The sequence below is a fragment of the Stenella coeruleoalba genome, assembly GCF_951394435.1.
Source record: "Stenella coeruleoalba genome assembly, chromosome: 17".
Classification (NCBI taxonomy): Eukaryota; Metazoa; Chordata; class Mammalia; order Artiodactyla; family Delphinidae; genus Stenella; species Stenella coeruleoalba.
Genome location: NC_137163.1, coordinates 53,289,753 through 53,310,971, shown reverse-complemented (window position 1 = coordinate 53,310,971; position 21,219 = coordinate 53,289,753). Strand labels below are relative to the sequence as shown.

Below are 21,219 nucleotides of genomic sequence, written 5' to 3'. Positions count from 1 at the left end.
TCTGTCTCTTTGTTGAAAATCTCACCATGCTTTTCATTCTTTATTTGAATTCTGTGAGCATCTTTATGGCCATTACTTTAAAGTCTTTAATTAGATTGATTACTTATCTCCATTTTATTAATATATTTTCCTGAAATTTTGTATTGTTCTTTTGTTCAAAATATATTCCTCTGTCTCCTCATTTTGCCTGATTCTCTGTGTTTGTTTCTGTGTATAAGATGAAATTACTGTCTCTCCCAGTCTTGAAGGAACAGTCACTCGAAGACTGGGGGTGTGTTTTGGTCTGTCTGTGCAGTGCTTTGGTGATGGTCACCTGCCAAGACCTGTCTCTGTGATTGTTTCAGTCTCTTGGGGCTCAGAAATGTCAAGAATTCAAGGGCATCCTTTGTGTGCGGTGTGCACACCTTCCAGATCTGGTGGCACAGGGACTGCAGTAAAACAGTTCTGGGCCTGGGTGAGCCCACCCCCTAGGTCTGGTGAGGCAGGATCTACTGTGAATGGGCACAAGTCTGGGGCAAGCCTGTCCACCAGGTCTGGTGGGAAAAACAATTTATTTTGAGGAATCATGTTTTCCTGGCTTCCCATTTTATGGGCAATTTCTAGCCATAATAATTATTCTGAAGGCTTTTTAATAACAATATTTTATTCATAACTTTTAATAGGCCATAAGCTAATTTGCTATGTGCATTTAGATGTTTATTTTAAAATTAAAACCCTTATTTTTGACTACTAAATGAAAACTGTTAAACTGATGGCATTATATGTGAATGGTATTTTAAATTTAGTTTAAAAATTCAACATTGAAAATAAAATCATGTGAGTTTTGTCATAATAATATGAATACAACTTTGGGTGGAACACAGCATGGTGGTAAAAATAATGTTCTTAGTAAATTAGGATACATATGGAGCAGAAATATACCTGGAGCTTGTTATGTTATATACATAATTCATAATTGCATCAATCAAGCTGTGATATTCTACTAATTTATACAAACTGAGCTGTAAGTATCACATTTTATAAATATTTTTAGGTTTACACAGTCAGAAAACAACACTAAAAGATTTTGGTGATGAATTTTATTTTGAACTAAAAAGACAACATAAGTATGTTATCACATAAACTCTCTTTGCTACCTATCATCAATTGAATTTTAGAAATGTTTGAGCTTTTGAAGAATTACTTTGCAAATCCTCTAAATTTTGCTTACATTTTATTCAAAATTAGCTGGAAATCTCTAATAAAAGTGTTCAACAAAGTTCAAATTTTGAAGTCTTTAAAGATTTTCAATTATTAAAAGCAAATCTCACAAATGAAAAGAAAAAATCTTACAGAAGCAAGGACTAGAATAAATTAAACAATGTAAGTTATAAAGGTATACAAGATTTAAGTTTGATTTTTCTATGATAATGCTTTGAAATAACTCAACTGTAGGGAAAAGCCCTTTGATGGAGCTTCTATTTATAATTAAATAGTTGTATTTAGTGAAATTGAGGATCCCTGTTGTTATATGGCATCTACATTTGCTGAGACAGTCAAAAGGATGTTAAGACATTTTGGACAAGTTTTATCTTATAAAAATATGTCAAGAAAAGTACTCTGTTGAATAGAAGTAAAAAGACGGTACCTATGAAAATGTTTGGACTAATATATTTACACATATCAATGTAAATATAGAATTGAGAATATTTTCCACTTATAATTATCTCTGATCTTATTTTCCTCAACACCTATAAAAGTATTTTCTCAATTAAAATATTATATTTGCAAAGCAGAATCATTTGAAAGTGTCAATAATTTCAAAACCATTAAAGGTAAAATGCAATTTTGATGATCTGAGAAATTCTATGAAAATTTTTAAATAGAATAATTGAAAAATAAATTTTACAGAAAAATGTAAGTGACAAAATATAAGAGAGGCTAAGCCAAATAAAATGATAAAAGCAACATGGGAAATTACTCAGTTATGTTATTTTTATTTCAGATAATAAACCTAAATTTGTGTTAGTTTTGCTTTATTCTAAACATATTTATTAAAAGAATATTTAAAAATCATTTTTGATTGCCAGTCTTTTTTTAAACCAGTGATATAATAAGCCAACTTGTTGATCAATTAAATTTTCAAAATTATACAATTTTAATAATTTTATTTCCCTATTCACACTCAAAAATGACCAATTTAGGTACTAAATTGTATGGTCACTCTAACTATAACCTTTTTTGACTACTTTTTACCTTCAACAGCCATGTTGAGTCCTAAAATTTCAGATAATACATTCACTAATTCATTGCATTAAGTCATTCATGCATTCGACAAACACTTATTAAGCCCCATCTATTAGCTAAATATTCTAAGTTCTTTGAATATATTTGTGAACAAAACAGACAAAGATCCCTGACTCATGGAGCCAAATTTTACCATGGGGGTGGGGGGTGGTTCATCTAGCAACAAACAATAGACATAATAAGTAATAAATTGTATCACATATTTGCAGGTGATAAATACATTGGAAAACAAAAATGAAAGTAGGGTAATGGGGATTCTGAATGTGAGAAGTGTAGGGAAATGAAATGTCACAACATTAAACAGGTAAGAAAGGTGACATTTAAGCAAAGATTTGAAGGGATTGGGGGAGTTCACCATGGGATTATCTACGGGGAGAGGAAGCTGGGATAGAGGAAGCAGCTAAAGCAAAGAGCAGGGATGTACCTGACCTGCTTGAAAAACAACAAGGAGACCAGTATAGCTGGAGAAGAGAATCCTGGGGAGTGTAGCGGAATATGAGGTGTGGAGGGCAAGAGAGGGAATGAGGCTGGATAGAGGGAGAGTAAGATACAGGTGGAATATTTTTTGTTTTTGCAATATCACTTTTTATTTGTTTTCTTTTTATTGTCTTCTTTGCAAAAGTATAAGCACTATGAAGAGTGTACTTTTTCTCTTGTCAAAATCTATGTAACCTAGGCTTAGTGTAGTGCTTTACCCTATAAATGAGTGAGCTCCCTTCTTTGGTGTCTAGAAAAGTATTGTTCATGAGTTACTCCTAGAACTACATGATTTAAAAAGTGCTCAAACTTGACTAACCTATAACAATTTTTAGCGAAACTGATGGAAGTACAGGCATCAGAGGATATTTTAATCTAAATTGCCTTCAAAAATAAATCATGACAATACAACAAATTAAAAATATATTTTGATACATATGGCAAAAAAGATTTATGCTTCAATGTGAACTTTCTGAAAATTGAAGAAAATGATATCAATATACATAGAAAACCATCGTATAATGGCTCAGAAAATGTACTTAACTTCCAATAACGAAAATGGAAATATTCTTGGTGGGGGAAGAAAATTGAAGGTAGGATGTATGTTTAAATACCCGTGAACTGAAGATATATAAAAGGACTGAAGCAACGTAAATACTTTATCAATGACTTTTAAGCCAGTGACAGAAATAATGATTGAGAACTAGACTTAGAGTTAGAAAAGAGAGTCCTTTCCAAGCTGTGCTATCAAATGGTCATATGGTCTGGGTAAACCACTCTATCCTTCATGCCTAAACTTTCTTATAATAAAAGGACATGCTTGCCTCTTTAAAAAAAAAAATCTATCATTTATTGTGCTGGTGTGGCTGTTTTGTTTTGGTTGTTTACTCTCGTGAGGAGTGACAAGTCATTTTAGTATTATGAAAATTGGCTCAGCTTCTGATCAGAAGCTCTGAATTCCAACTTCACTTCTGCTACTATATGACCCTTAAAAGTTTTTTTTTTTTTTTTTTTTTTTTTTTTTGGCGGTACGCAGGCCTCTCACTGTGGTGGCCTCTCCCGTTGCGGAGCACAGGCTCCGGACGCGCAGGCTCAGCAGCCATGGCTCACGGGCCCAGCCGCTCCACGGCATGTGGGATCTTCCCGGACCGGGGCACGAACCTGTGTCCCCTGCATCGGCAGGCGGACTCTCAACCACTGCGCCACCAGGAAAGCCCAGAAGTCTTTTAATCCTTTCCAAAATTTCCTTTCATTTAGAATTGTATTCACTAACTGTTCTCACACTTAAGGTCTGTGATGTATGGGCAACAATCTGAATCAGAAGCATACAGAGTTGGTAAGGATGCCATAATGTCACCAAATATCTTTTTACAAAACCTTCCTGTTGGTGGTAGAACATTCGAAGAAGTAATGCAGAACACTGATGTTTATACTATAATATGATCCACAAAATTATTTTTGCGGTTTTATTGTCTGATGAGGGCAACACATCACAAAGCATTTAGTAAAAGGCATCTGATATGAGGAATTTCAGTTCTGCAAAAGGGTACGTATTTTCCAAGAATCTCCTTGGGATGATACTGATTTCCTTCCAGGTGGAATAATTTTATCCTCTAAATATTTTTTCTTAATAATATCAAGATATTTTTTATCTGATTAAATCTCATGTGTTCTTTTCTTTATCTTAGCTTGGCTTTGTTATTCAATATCAGATAAACCATGTCTTTCTGGTTTTTGATGAAGGATCTTAGATTCTTTGTATTAGCTTGATTTCTTGCTCTTTCATGTTTGCATTCTCAATCAAAGAGTTCTTTGAAATTTTGTTTTCTCATGGAATCTTAACAGTAAGATTTAATTTAATGGATTTCTACATGCTCATGGAGACTTTATGAAAGATTCATCTTTTTATTTTAATAAATGAAATTATGAAATATTTTGGTGTTTTGCCAATAAATTATGTCTTGCCAAAAGCAATAGATTTAATTTTAATTGAAAAGTCAAATTTTATCTATAGAAAAAGATGTTTGGAGTGAGAACTCCTGCGCTCAGAGTCTTGGCACCACTACTTATTAGCTAAGTTACTTTGTGCAAAAACTCATACTTTCTCAACTTCAATTTGTATAAGTGGGAATTGACAATAGGACCCATGACCCAAGATTATTGTGATGATTATTTTTTAATGTGTGTGAAAATGTGATCAACTGTAAATGATATACAAATACTAGCAACTACTATCATCATCATCATCATCATCAAAGATGAGGTTAGAGTAACATTATTACATTCTAAGCCTTTAGACAAGCATTTTTCAAGTTTCTTCCCTAAAGGCACTGTTTTTATGTTCAGAATTCTTATTACGCTCTTTTCAAAACAGTTAAAAAATAAAACAGTTAAAAAATAAAGTTCTTAAAAGATAATTGAAGGAAGGGATTTAAGCTAAATGTATTATATAGCCATGTGTCTCAAATTTCAATGTGCAGATTCTGATTCATTAGATCTGGGATGAAACCTGGATTCTGCATTTCTAACAGCTTCCTACATGATACAGATGCTGCTTGTCTGCCAACCAAACTTTGAGTATCAGAGTTGTATACTACTCTCCACATAAAATGCTTTTAACTACCTAACATTAGCTTTGGCATTTCATCATATTTATGAATTATAAAATGCATATCACTGTAGCGTTGGTGTTTTAAACACTGAATACAAAGCCACCACAAAAAGGACCTGAGAAAATAAGTTCATATATACACATATGGAAAGAGAGACATTAGAAAAGGAAGAAAACAGAAAGAAGCAATACTCAAATCTTGGGGTCTACTTTACTTCACTGATTGAGATCTGAGCTCCTAAAGAAGTTGATAATCTAGACTCTCTATTCATTGAATTTTATTTTCCTTACAGAATATTTTTCCCCAAGTATGAAACTAAATAAACTCTTAGTATGCAAAGAAATTAATAGTGTTAAGTCTATGAATTTATAATGAACATATGGCTAAGATTATTTTTCACTAGGTATTTTTATATTAATTATCATAACAGTTGTCTCCACTATTGATGTCAATAGATCATTAGATGTATTTATAAAATTGTTAATCAAGGTTCTAAATATATTCATGATGCTGCTGGAACATTTATCGAAATTTTATATTTTATTCATTTGGTTTCTAGAGGTTTTATCTCTTAATAAAACATGTTGTTCTTCATTTTTATCTTTGTGGAGATTTGTAGAGATGGTCATGGAATATAAAAATGCATTCTTCAAAAAGTTTATCCAAGATTATATGAGATAAAATGATAGAAAAAATCATCCAAGTTGAAAGTTTTAAGAATTAAGTAAATTTCAGTTTGATGATTGTTACCATTTGGTTTTTGCTTTACACCTGTTTGAAACTATGTTTGTGTTTTCTGCTAAATTACTTTAAACTAGACGTTTATTAAACACGCACCAAAGCCACAAAGTTTCATCTAGTTTCATGGCTACTTATGCCTCAAGGCAAATCAAAGGTATTTTGACAATTAGCTAATGGAAGTTCAATGGGAACAACAAAGTTAAACAAAAAAAAGAACAGAAACAAGCTGAGGGTTTTGCAGAATTTGCTGATAGATGTGGGTTTATGAAACTGCTAACATTATAACTGGTGTTTTGGAAGAAAACCACTTCATTTACCAACAATGGACACTTAAGGGCATTCTCAGCAATAGAAAACAGGGCAGCACGTTCACGAAGTACAAAGTCTACATCTTTATTGTGGCATTCACCACATTTACTATGGTTAGCTGCAGGTTTACCTTTCTCTGCGATATCCTGGGAACAGAAACAGCATTTATATCTATTTACCCAATACTTAGCACAGTACCTGGCACATTCTGTATGTTCAGTAATTATTTAATCAATGAAAGTGAATGATTTGTATCATCTCTATTTTCTTCGTAATATAACCATTATGTAATAGACATAAATAAAAATGGGCATTCAAGTATATATGTCCAATTTTTTTACTTCAGTTTCTATTGGGAAAAAAATTCAGTTTGGATCTAAATAAGTCACATGCAATGATCAGACTTACCAGTTAATTAGTAATAAGTTCAAGTTTCCATTTTTATTTGTCCTTGCAGACCAAGCCTGGAAGCATTACAGTATTTTCTGGTAACAAATGGGAATCTGGCCAACCAGTGATCTTTGCATTAGCATTCTAATAACCAGAGGCCAGTGTGCCATAGTGCTGTGTCAGAACTAATTTATGAAACTACATCCAAAGGCTCATTAAAATGGTCACAATTCAGTGACTGCCCAGTGAAATTAGACTACAGTTTCATTCCCATAACAGAGAATATTTTAACATACTATTAAGGACATATTTCAAGTGGTAAAACTAGCTTTGATTCTGTGAAGGGAAAAACAACAAGATAGAAAGCCATTTACTTTTGTGCAAAATTGGTTCCACTCTCAGATTTAGGCTTAAAATGCTTCAAATGGTCATATTTTAGAACATATACTTGCCTCTCCAAGTCTGGTGCATTTTTTCTCTTAGAGTAAAAGCATTTCTGGGCAGCTGTATCAAACCACAGGGTTGTGAACCTACATGGCCAAGAAATCTCAAGCAGCTCAGTTGAAAGTCGAATGTGTCTCCCCCACTGCTGCCAGACAAATCTCCCTACAGCATTTCTTTAATCATACATCTTCCCCCATGATGCCGAAACTCCTGGGGACTCAGAATATATTACTTTACAGGCTGCTTTCCACAGCCAAACCAGATTTAAGTGGCATAAAAAATGTGGCATCCAAAGTCTGGTTAAGAGCAATGACATAGTAGGAAAAGTTCTAGAACATGAGTCTGGTGCAGCTCCAGTCCAACTCTCAATCATCTCTTGCAGGGCAGGGGCAGGGTATCCCCTCTCCTACTAGTTCAGTGCCTGGCACATGGGCTGTACTCAGTAATAAAGACTGCTGTAGTGAAATGAGCTGATGATATTATTATGAAAGTCATTTAATTTCTCAGTATCACAAACATCTATATACGTGACATGGGAATAATGATCCTTGTTCTACTTATTTCACAGGATTGTTCTGAGGATCTAAACTAATAATAACTGCAAAAGCACTTTTTAGTGGTATGGTGCTTATACTAGGATAATGTATGGTTTTATGCATTAACTTGTCAAACATAACAGACTATTTTCTTTATTTCCTGAATTTTTATTCAATGGAACAGTAATGAATCCCTAAATCTTCCAAATGTGAAGGATAAAAGACTGAATGACTTTTCCTGGCAGTCTATATGCCATAGCTGAATTATTTAAACTTTTATTTAAACCTGGGAAAGGAAACAAAACAAAAAAAAATCCCAAGAATAAAGATATTATTTTTAATTAATTTAGGAAAATATTTCTTTTCATTTGTTTCTCCATCTAAAAAATAACACTGGTAATGTGGACGCCTTATTATACTGTAAATTAGACGTCACTTCAATATCAAGGCTAAATTTCTCTAGAAATAAGAGGATATTCCAAATTGAAAATATGGCAAATAAATAAATGTGAAATATTTTTCTAATCATTTCAGGGTATCTCATAAACCAGTGTTCTGGGGGCACTCTGTTTTGCTGGATGTTAACAGGTGTGCTATCCAAAAGATACTCGCTTTCTCTCTATTTTATATATATATATATAAATATATATACATATATATATATGAAAACATTTGAGTTAAACATAACTGAATGTTTCTGTTTTCAGAATCTTTTAATATGCATTACAAATACTTGAGAAAGGGATACATTATTGCATTTTTACCAAATTTATTTTACCGTTACTTATTAATTTGGCAACATTCTTATTAACACTTTCTAAAACATTGTTTAGATAAATACCACTTTAGGAAATGTTCTGACAAAGTGTGTTTGGCTGGACACATTACAACCCACGCAAGGACACACATTCTGGCTTGTATGAATTTAGTTAACCGTTGGATCCCTTGAGCACCTACTGTATCAACAGCCCTCTGCAGGATGCTAACTAAAGGGCATAAGATGTTGAGTGAAGTTATGACTGCCTTTTAGAAGTCCAAAGTCAAAGGGAACAAACACTCAGTAGTCAGTGCTGTGGGAACGATGTAATGAAGTAAAATGGGAGTGCAAAGAGGGAGAGTCACGTCTGTTTGGGTGTAGAATTGGAGGTATCTTCCCAAGAGTCAAAAGCACAAAATGATTGAATGCTTTTACTGTCATCTTTAGTAGTACCATAACAAGGACTGGTCAAATAAATATATTTGCATGTGTTGGGTATCCTTTTCAAGGGTGATGCTTTTGAACAGTACCTGTCTCCACTTGCCTCATCTCATTTACCTCAAATCAGAATAGGTTCATCTCCTTGACTTTTTTTCAGTTCTGTGAGTTTATAGTTATTTCTATCATGGTATTGACTTCACTTATTTAGTTTAAAAATAAAGAAGAAAAGAAAATTGATTAAATTTTAGAGCATTTAATATACTTTAAGTAATTTGCTATGAAAAGGTAGTTAGTAGCCCAACAGGATATTTTTCAATTATTTGAATCTGAAATTTAATATTAGAAGGATAATTTGAGTACATTTTAATTTTTTCCTCATACTTTTTCATGCTCACTTGAAATATTGAAACTTCAAAATAGATACAGGGTCTGTCTTATAAGCCTCATGGTTGGTTCTTACAGAGGCTCATAATGTCACATGAGAAAATGCAAATACTTCATCTCCCTCCATATGGAGGTCTGTTGTCTCCAGTCATCTCCTAGTCATGGGTAGAGCTTTAGCTCCCTTCTGCTGTATTCCTATGCCTGGACAGAGTTGGGGGAGTTTCTCTACACAGGTGTGATGTCTAGTGAACCTGTTACCAACCAGGGTTCTTGACCTCCTTAATCAATAGAACGTGATCAGAGGCCAGACAGGAAATTCAGGCAAAGCTTTATTGGGCCTACTTCTCTTGCTTGCTCGCTTGCCCGGGGTGGGGGTGGGCTGGGGAAGGGGTGAGGTCGGGCAAGCTGCTTACTTATATGGGGTGAAGGTAGGGGTGTGACCAGGGTTCAGGCCACAAGGGTGGCTTAGGGGGGGTGCCCACTCCTTTCCTTATGTTGTGTTCAAGGGCACGTGCAGTACCCTGCTTTTGCTCCTGATGCCCTGCTTTTGCTTCTGGCTCTCCAGAAGTGGCAGTTGGTCTTTTTGGTCTTTTTGTGTCTTGTTGTCCAGAATTTGCCCCAATTGTGCTTGCACACAATTATTTTTAGTCTCTTATAGTTTCTTTGTATTTTGTTGCTTGAGGAGACGTTTGTCCAGGTACAAATATTGCAGCACTGAAGCAAAGGGTCCCAGCTCCCAGCCTGTCTCAGACCCAAACAGAAACTCTTCAAGAGACTTCTTTCTAATGGTGCTTATCTAATTTTACCAACCCCCTCTATGAGAATATGATTCTAATACTAAAATAATAGAGTCCACCAGCTTGGTATATAGGTACATCTATAGGCATTTCTGCATAACAAGTAGGAATTTAACTAGGATTTTTTTGGTCCATCTCAAAAGAATTTGTTAAGAATGATTAAACTTACATCCTTTCTTGAGGATAGTATAAGATTTCTAAATATTAGTATTAAGTATGAATCTGTATGCAAACTCAGGAATTTAAGAAATAACACTTTATTTTTTGTATCTCAACATTTTACTCCAAAGTCCCTATCTTGTGAGAGTGGCAGAAAATTCAACCTTGGTCATTCTTCCTCTTGTCTTGCCTGTGGGTGCCTTGCACAGTGCCAGGACAATCAGGGAAGAAAGTCTCAGGAGGTCTCTCTGTAGGTGACCAAAAAGTTCAATGTTAAGAGGCCATTTACACTGCTTTTAGGCTTCCTTCAAGGCCAACAGCTCTTGAGATAATGAGAACCTGAGCCTTGGCTTCCAAATAAGCTGAGTTGTTCCAAAAACACAATTAAATCTTGTATTTATAAAGTTCAATACAAAGGAAATACTCATTCATCCAGACCCTGGCAACGCTTCATGTTCACTGATTAACTGAGCTCACTGCCCCCTGTCCCTTCTCCCCTGTCTACGTCCAGCCTCTCTCATCTCATCCCCATCCACTAATACCAAGTTATAGATGATCTTCACTATAGCAGGGTAAAATATATAAATTTTCATATTTAAGCATACATTAATGCTTATATATAAACATTCAAAGAAAAATTATGCACGTGAACACTATTCAGTGTCTGTAAGGAACAAAGGTTTTCTGCATTTTCTGTTACCTTTGAACAGATGCTGATGTCTGGAAATACTGAGTTTAGCAACTTTCCATAGAAGGCTTTCCATTGTATGTACTGGTTGTCAAACTCAGAACCACTGGCTCCATATTATTTCAAAAATGGATGTTACAATACTTGTTGATAGACTTAAATCTCAAGTTATTTTTTATTTACTTAGAATATTTTTATGTTTTCAGTTCAAAAGTAATGGAGTCTAAGCTAGAAACACACATATTGTGTCATGATATTTCATGGACATGTACCCTCTAGCATCACTGTGAAGCTTATAAAAATAATAGAAATCTTCATTTGTTTCACTCACTTTTTTTGTTCCAACTCTGTCCTATCTGAAAGGTTTAGACAGCCTAGATCTTGGTTGGGCCCTATTCCAAATTATACAAGAGTCAGTGTCTTTATAATTCATTCTCAGGACTGTCCTCAACTGAGAATCCAAAATAATTTCCCACTCAAATCAGGTGTAAAGTTCTAATTGGAGTCTCTAACAATCTTCTCACATCCACTAATCCATCCTCCCAACTGCGCTTTGTTTCTTCTAGTTTCCCACTCACAATCTCTGCTGAAACGCTTGTTCACAAAAATCCACTGGCTCTGGTCTGAATATTTATCAACACGCACCTTACCATCTTTGTTACCAATATTTTTGTAATTCTTTATCACTTACTATCAAATTAAAAAATTGTGTATATATATTGAATTTAAATATATAAATAAAAATTAAATGTGTATATATAATTTATGTATATATATATTTATATACAATAAAATTTGTAATGTATTTGTTATACAAAATGATGCTATACTGTAAACTTACTTTCCTACTATCCGGTTTAAGAAATAGTACATTATGATTAACTTCGAAGTCCCTCAGATGTCCTTCCCAAGTCCCACACCCTTATCTGCCCCTTTAGAGGTAACCTTCATCTTGAATTCATTGCTTATTTCTGCTTTCTTTTCTTAGTTTTATTACCTGTATTTTCATTCCTATGCAACATATCATTAAATTTGTATTTTTATTAACATAAAAGGACTCAGTCTGTCAGTTTTTCCATGACATTATTTTTTGCTCAGTGTCACATTCCTTGAGATTCATCAATGCATCAGTATTGTTGCCAATGGCTCTAAGTTTCTCTCTCTCTCTTTCTCTCTCTCTTCTGCTGTATAGTATTCCATTGTGTAAATATATCAAAATTCATTTATCCAGTTACCTGCCAATGGATATTTGTGTTTTTCCATGATTTTTTTCTATTTTACTGTACTGCAATAAACATTCTTGTACTTATCTTAAGGTACACACATTCAAGAGTTTCTATAGGGGCATGCCTCCTGGTTCATAGGTTTGAGCATTTTAAGTTTATTATAAAGTATCAAATTATTTTCCAAAATAGTTGTACTAATTTATGTTTATACCTGCAATGTATACATGTGTGAGTTGCTCACCAAAACCTCACCAACTCATGATATTGTCAGACTTTGTAAATTGTTGTAAATCCAATGGGTATCAGTTGTACATCATAGTGTTTTCATTTGCACTTACCATTACTACTGAGATTGAGAGTCTTTTCATGTGTTTATTCAGCATTCATATTTCTCCTTCTGTAAAGTGTCCCTACTAGTTTTTGCCCAATTTCCTATTTGGTGTTTTGTCTCTGTTTCCTATTAGAGGAATGAATATATATTCCGAAAACAAATCCTTTGTCAAGGATTCCTTCATCCAATTTGTGCCTTTTCTTTTCATTTTTTTTATGTGACTTTGGATGGGCAGAAATTCTTAATTTTAATGTAGTAGAATTTATCATTCTTATAGTCTAAGGCTAGTGTTTTTTATGTCTTGTTTAAGATTATCCTTCCATACTCTTATCTCATAAATATATTCTACTATATTTCCTCCTAAAAGTTTTATATTTTTGCCTCTCACATTTAGGTTTTTAATCCAATAAGTAATTTATTTCTCTGTGTGATGTAAGTTAGAGGTCCAATTTCATATGTGTTGTTGCAGCCTAGCTTTTACCCCTTCATCTGCTGTGCCAGCTTTTTCATAATTCAAGTATCCATACATGTGTATGTCAGTTGGGGGGTTCTGTACTCAGTTCCATTTTTTCATTTTCTTTGTACCAAAACTGTAGTCTTAATTACTACAGCTTAAAAATAAATCTTGATAAGGTAAATTTGCCAATTTTTTTTCTTATGTATATCATGGCTATTTTGATGTTTTGCTCTATCATATAAATTTTAGAATCAACTTGTCAAACTCCACACAGACACAAAAAGAGTATTTGGGGATTTTATTGAAAATACATAGAATCAATAAATCAACTTGGGGAGAAATTAAATATTTATTATATCAAGTCTTCCAATTTCTCTTTTTATGTAAGGTAACTGTAAAATCCCCATAAACAGTTTTATAATTTTCTCCATAAACATCTTTAAAATTTTATAATGTATTTACCCTTAGTTACTTTATTTTTATGCTATATAAATGGTAAATTATATATTTAAATATGTATTACTATATAGTGGTATGCAATTAAATTTTGTATATTGGCTTTAACTCCAACAAACTTACTAAACTCTCTTACTAATTGTTGTAATTTGTGGCTGCTTTGGAGTTTTTATGTGGACCCACATATTATCAGCAATTATGACAGTTTCATTTCTTCTTTCCCATTTCTGATGTTGCTTTCCTGTCTTACTTCACTGACTACAATATCCAGTATGATGTTATATAGAGTTGGTGATAGTGAATGCCTTTTTTTATTTTTTAACATCTTTATTGGAGTATAATTGCTTTACAATGGTGTGTTAGTTTCTGCTGTATAACAAAGTGAATCAGCTATATGTGTACATATATCCCCATATCTCCTCCCTCTTGTGTCTCCCTCCCACCCTCCCTATCCCACCCCTCTAGGTGGACATAAAGCACGTGGCTGATCTCCCTGTGCTATGTGGCTTTTAAATCCCTTGATCCTAAAGAAAATGTGCCCTGTGTCTCACTATTAAGTATGCTATTTACTATGGATTTTATATAGATACTCTTTGGGAGGTGAAAGAAGTTTCCTTCTCTTCTTTTTTTTTATTTTTTTTCGGTATGTGGGCCTCTCACTGTTGTGGCCTCTCCCGTTGCGGAGCACAGGCTTCGGACGCGCAGGCTCAACGGTCATGGCTCACGGGCCCAGCCGCTCCGCAGCATGTGGGATCTTCCCGGACCGGGGCACGAACCCGTGTCCCCTGCATCGGCAGGCGGACTCTCAACCACTGCACCACCAGGGAAGCCCTCCTTCTCGTCTTAGTTAAGGATTTTCCCACATATGGATGTTGAATTAGATGAGCATATGTTTCCTATCCTTTAATGTTAAAGATGACTAACAAGAACCTACTGTATAGCACAGGGAACTCTACTCAGTACTCTATAATGACCCATATGGGAATAGAATCCAAAAAGAGTGGATATGTATATATGTGTAATTGATTCATTTTACTGTACAGCAGAAACTAACATAACATTGTAAATCAACTATACACCAATAAAAATTAAGTTAAAGAGAGATGACATTGTATTTCATCTAGACATTTTGGTTGTTTTTACTGATGGGTGGCTCATCCATCCCCAGACAGCATATTTAGTCCCCTGTACAAGAAATAGAACTTTGCCTTTCTTTTCTGTCAGAATAATGTCCCTCACTTCTTTCAAAGTTTTCTTGAAGTTCACCTCCTTTAGATTTTCTTTTTTTATCATCCTCTTAAAATTTTAACTTTATTAAATCAAATTGTTTATGTCATTTCCCAAGCCTTTACCACCCAACCTCATAACAGTTTTACACATTTTTTTTAAGATTAGGATTGGTCAATTATTTGAAAATACTCTTTTGTCATGTACTTAAGCATCTTCTTGTCTTATCTTAGAGACTTTATTATAGTTTTAGTTCATGAAGACAAGAGATGTGTTCTTTATTCCTTCTGATCACCCCAGAACTCTGTAACTGCACATTCCAGTTGCTGAGTGCATTTTGTTGTTTCCACAGTAAAGCTGGTATGCTTTACAGTTCCACCCTTCTAACACTTGGAGAAGACATCACCAAAGAAAATATAACAATTCCTCTTAGGAACAAAGCTTTATTCCATGAAAATGTCTATACAAACTGAGACGTTCCTGGCAAAACTCCAGATCAGTAGGATATCTCAATCTCTCTCTCTGTCTCTCACTCTTTCTATTTTTAGTAAGAATTCCTGATCCCCCACCTTGTTCAACATTTTTTTTCATAGTACTTTTCACCTTCAGATATGTTATATAGCTTTCTTGTTTGTTATGTTTGTGGTTTAATATCTATCTCTCAAGCCCCCTCCCCATAGAAGATAAGTCCCACAAGGGCATGGATCTACCCTGTTTGGTGCATGATGTGTCTCAAACAGTGCCTGGCCTAGAGGAGTTGCTCAATAGATACCTGTGAATGAATTAATGGCATATAACATTTGCATAGACAAATGACAAAAATAAAAATACAACTTCATGATTTACTTTTCTCAAAAGGTTTAATATTTTCTTAATCAGTACTATTTTATTTTATGCTTTCAGATATCAACATGGCAGGAGAACCCAAACCATACAGACCAAAACCTGGAAATAAGAGGCCCCTTTCTGCACTTTATAGGTAAGTAAGCAAACACTATTTTATGATATGTAGTAGTGAAAAATTCTTTCAACTTTAAAAGGCAATATAACCTATAAGGAATCAAATATTTTGAAAAGCAATTCTAACTGGCATAAAGTACAACAAAATGCTCGTGGCCAAAATATAAATACATCAAGCAGCATTGGCAGCGATCTTGCCTAACCTTTTCATCTTTGCTTAAACAACCCTTCTACAAGATATTCCTCTAATAAAATCTAATAAAAATCTCTCATGACTCTACCTAACAAGTGGTGGAAAGGTTAATATTTGTTAACTACTGCATGCCATGTACTACACATATTTTACATATGCTATTTAATTTAATTTAATTTTCACAGCAATCCTGCAATGTAGATATTGCTACTCTTCATCTTACAGATCAAGAGCCTGATATGCAGTTTCTTAGAGATCTTTCCTAGGTCACACCACTGATAAGTGATGGTGCCAATACTCAAACTCATGCTTTCTGATGCCATGCCCTGAGTTCTTTCCAACAGATCACTCAGCCTCTTTGTTACAAAGGACATGTTCATTTCATCTCCATTTCACCAAAAAACAAATGTAATCCTTCTCATTTCTAGAGAGGCATTAACTGTTCCTTTAAACTTTCCTCATATATTTGGATCTGAGTCAACTTAACACTGTGGTCTTTCTCCTCTACATGCCCCAGTTTATCAGTGTGTATGCCTATAATCTCAATTCCAGGTAGACGGAGTAGACTATACTTAGCATCTTTATTGTTCTATATATACTTCTATTAGGTTACGGAAAATTCAGTTGATTTGGAGAAGACGTCAAGATTAAACTCATGGAAATTTTGGTTCCTTTAAAAACGGCCACTTTAAAAAAAAAAAATAGTGCTCTGCCGCTAAGCCATATGTCCCACTTCATGTAGTTTTGCCATTGTTTTTTGTAATCTAAGTGCTGACTTTGCATCTCTCTCTGTTAAATTCCCTTTTGTTAGACTTAGCCAATTGTTCCAGGCTATTGAGATCTCCTATCATCCAATTTATTTGGTCCTGTCCCAGATACATAATCTTCATTCTGTCAGTGTCCACATCCAAAAAGCTAATGTAAGTGCTGAGCAAGGCCCCCTTTTTCCTGATGTCATTTGGATAAAGGAGAATTGAGTTATACATATCGAAATTGATTATATTCTGATATAGTAGAGCAAGAAGAGTGCTCAAAAGATAGTTTGGAGCTGTTTCCTTGTCTTTGTTCTCAGAAAATTAGAAAATCTCCTTTTCAGCCACTCACAGCTTCATTTCTCGAGCTATAAAATAAAAGGGTCAGAACTAGATGAGTTTTAAGGTCCTTTTCAAGCCTAATGTCCCAGGATTCTCGAATGTATGACCATCAGCGATCTTAAAAAATACATTGGAAATATATCTTAATTGCTGTTTTCACTTTGGCTGTGTACATTTATTTAATTTTAATAAAATTTTTTATATAAAAAAGGAAAGCTACAGGACTTAACAATTGTTGATAATTGGTCATAAGACAGTATTTATGTTAAAGGTCAGAGATGAAGTCATCAACAAAAGGCAAATGATGCTTTCTGTACCTTGTTTGAGGTAGAAGACAATGTTTAAAAAACTGAGAAATGCAAATAATTTTTGATCAGATTGATTTTAAAATTTATGCATAGAGCTGCAGCTAATGCAGAACGTTTGAAAAGTCATAATTTCAATTATTACCAGAAGAAGCTGTCAGTGGCTTTTATTCTCATCAAAGAGCTACCAGTGTCTGTGCGATGATGTTAATTTTCATATTTTCCCTGTTCTTGGAGTGTTTGGATTTTCTTACAAGAATAGAAGCTTATGACAAGAAACAAATGCCTTTTTAACTGTTATTTCTCTATTACTAAGTTTTGCTGAATTGTGAATTCAGAAGAATTAGAAGCAGAAGTTTATTTAAATCTGATATATTGTATACAAATCATATTAGTGGGGAAATATTTATTTATCCTATTTTCATCTGTTTACACAAAAGAAGGCTGGGATGTTATGAAATTGCAAAATGATAACAGAGGGAACAAAAGAGAGTGAACGTGCAGCCGAGAAAGCCCTTTCATACACGTGCCCTCATTCTTACATAAGCTTAATAATAATAATACTTTACTTTTATGTAGACAAAATGTGTTTTCATAGTCATTATTCATCTGTTCACCACAGAACTCCACAGGGTTGGTATTATTTGCCTTGCTTTATAGATGAGAAAACTAAGTTTCCAAGGCAATAAAGGATTTGCCCGAAGAAAGGTAACAAGATTAGGAACTGAATACTGTTTTTCAGCTTTCAACTCTAAAGACCTTGCCACTTGATCACAACTCCCTGTATTTACTGCTACCATCTAAACAATGCAGATCCTAAAAAGCAGAGATCCTACCCACCAAAACCAATAATCAATTATGTTTCTGTCCATGATTATCATGCCAGCAGGTGGCAAAAGAAAGCCTGCACACTGTACATAGTATAAGAACAAGAGTTACCACCAATCTGTGTGATCATAGGGCAAAGGTTTTGAGATTCAAGTTCTTTATCTAACATAATAGTTGTATAATTTTTCTTGATACTGTAAAATGGAATAATTGAGATGAAAGCACTTAGCTCATTGTGGGGAATATAGTAGCAGCTTGAAAAGAGGTGGTTTCTGCTTTCCTATTTTTTACATCTTTGGGTCTGTTTCCTTATCTGTAAAATGAAAGAGCTGGAACAATTTCATTTGTTCATTCATTCATTCTTTCATACAAGACATATTTATTGTGAGTCTACTATGGTCTAAGCACTAAGGTGGCTGTTCTTCTAGACAAATGGCACAGAAAATGCCAAGGCTGAAGGACAAGGAGAGAGCAAAATAAAATAAAAGTAAACTAATTTTATGGTTATAGGTAACCTCTGATCTATCTTGTGCCCTAAACTACTATGTCTCTATATCTATTTACACTATTAAGGATGTCAGTGATCTGCTATCAGACTTTCTTCTTAACTTATGTCCATTTTACCTGCATCATCAACCACAAAGTAGTATTTACATAGAATATTCACTGAGGCATTGCTTTGATTTGTTACTTCTTTTAACAGGATTTTCAGTTTAGCCAAACAACCTTCACTAAGATTTTGTCATGTGTTAAGTTAACATGGTACACATAGAAGACACAATTTTTAAAAAACTGAGTAAAGCTTTAATATATTAATATCTTATCCATGAGTTAGATATACATATATATAAGGAACATAAATGAAGTATACATACATTTCTATAAGGAAATAAGTGAGAGAGTTATAGATTCTGCCTGGTAGACAGGGAGTGAAAAGTCTGGATGCCTCTCGAGCAACTTCTGAACGCAGGCATTCACTCTGCAGACAAACGGGAAGAAGGGCATGCCAGCCAGAGAACATTTGCAGGGACACAGACACAGAGATGAAGATGAGCATCTTATGGCGAGAGCTAGGATAGACCACTCGGACCACCATGCTATGGTGACTCAGGCTGTCAGCATCCTTATCTGGCTGCTTATCAGACTAAGGACATTTGGCTTTTATTCTGCAGGCAACAAGGAGCCATTTTAATATGATGAGTGACTGGAAATGGGGTGTGAGTGAGAGTCACAGATACATCCAAGGTTTCTAGGGGAATGATCACATGATTCTGCCGAAGAAATAGGAAAGGCATGATGAGCAGCAGCAGGGTCATGTTTGGGGTTGGTGGAAGGAAGTAAAAAGAAATTATTGCAGTCTTGCACATGAATCCATAGAGACAGACAATTCATTAAAATAGCACTTATAATGAAAATGTCTCCTATTAGAGGCTATTTGTAAATGACACATAATGAATCATTTGTGAACATTCCATAAATATTGGATCTAGTCCTAATGGTGAATAGCAAATCCATTCTCTAGAAAGAATATTGTAACTTTTAATAAATTGCTGCTTCAAATGTGCTTTGAACATTACACAGTGTCTATGGTGCTGTGAAATAAAGTGAGTTTCCCAGCATGCCAAGTTCCAATTAATGCTAAACAATTGCTAAATAAGAATAACTGTATGATGGTTTTGCTTCTGCTTGCAAAGGAGACAGACCTTTCCCCTCTGATGTGAGTAAAGCTGACAACCAGAGCACACAGATATTATTTATCAGAGCTGAACAGCACAGGTTTTAACACCAAGAGGAAACCCTCTGGGTCACCGGGAGCACAGCTCAGTAAGACACATAAAACTCCAAGTTTCATCCCACTCATTTCATGGATATTACTAGACATTATTCCCAAACATGGTTTTATTGTTGTATACAGTTGATTTTCAAAGCAACCTTCTCACCTCACAGAGATGGCCATGGGAATCAAGATTGCCAATGCAAGTACCTTTAAGACTCCTTAAGATTGTCACAGGGTAACCTATAGTATTACCATTTTAAGATCACCACACTTAGAGGTGATAGCCATGAATGCGGGTTACATTATAGGAATGTCAATGATCAAAAAACTTTCAGAGTGTGAACCGAGCAAGGTGACTCTACAGCAAAATATCTCTGGTAATTTGTTTACCACTTGACCTACATGAGTTCTATTTTCTTCCTTCATGGTAACTCTGGCACATCATGGGAAAGGGGGACCCTCGGGTGACCCACAGTGTCTCATAGAACCTTGACAATAGAAATGAAAGCAATAGAAGCTAATTTCAGCTAATGCTAAATACCAAACATCATTATGGAGGAAAAATGACCCGGACATCTCCACTGCATTAACTTGCTCTGTTTGCTGAGAAATGTTTATCAATTCTCTATTGATTATTTTATTTATTTTACGTCTTCTTTTATAATGTCAAGGAAAATTCACTTTCAGAAGTTTAATCCTTCCAGTGTCAGTGCCTCCCTTTGCACTGATAAAGGCTTCCATTTCACCTGCATAGTCAGGTGAGTCCACTCAGGAAGCCGTCTAGGAATGGGCTCTGTGGTTTTTAAATGGACTGTGAGGAGGACAGGGAAATGTATTCCTATCCCCTGCACTAATGCATCCTGTCCTGAAATGTATACAAGCCCAACATTGACATGCCTACAAGGTTCAACTTAAAATTCAGTTGTTGCTGGGTCTGTGTAGCAACTACGATCTCTTTTTGCTCCTGATCCAATCTTTCCTGGGCAACGAACTTACTATCATGAAAAGTGTAGTTGTCAATATCCACAAGAGAAACATACAAAACAGGTGCCTACTTCCAAAACTCAAAGCTGAACATCCATATATCTGGGTAACTGAGGGTGTCTTCTCTTTAATTCACACTTCCCAAGCAAACATAAAATGCTGCTGAAGCAGAAAAGATTCCAAACACTCACTTTGTGGATGCTTCAGAATTGTGCATATGCTTGATGAAGAGAGGGTTAAGTGGCCTGGATCCTAAAACTGGCAAAGCTTCACAAGTGGTTCGAATTGGATCTCTTATTCCTTAGCTTTTCCAGCTGCATAAAGGAAGAAGAAAAGTTTCCTGAAAGACGACATGTGTTT

The 21,219-nt window shown here is 34.8% G+C and overlaps 1 protein-coding gene across 1 annotated transcript in view; it reads left to right on the top strand.

Annotated features, from left to right (window-relative positions):
- The window catches only part of RALYL (RALY RNA binding protein like), a gene marked incomplete at its 5' end in the record, with an annotated part of 503,194 nt that overhangs the window by 303,168 nt on the left and 178,807 nt on the right, over positions 1-21,219 (top strand). Inside the window, one exon of the mRNA XM_079901763.1 lies at positions 15,622-15,697. Within this exon, the coding sequence (XP_079757889.1) occupies positions 15,622-15,697 (76 nt within the window). The remainder of the gene's footprint in view (positions 1-15,621; positions 15,698-21,219) is intronic.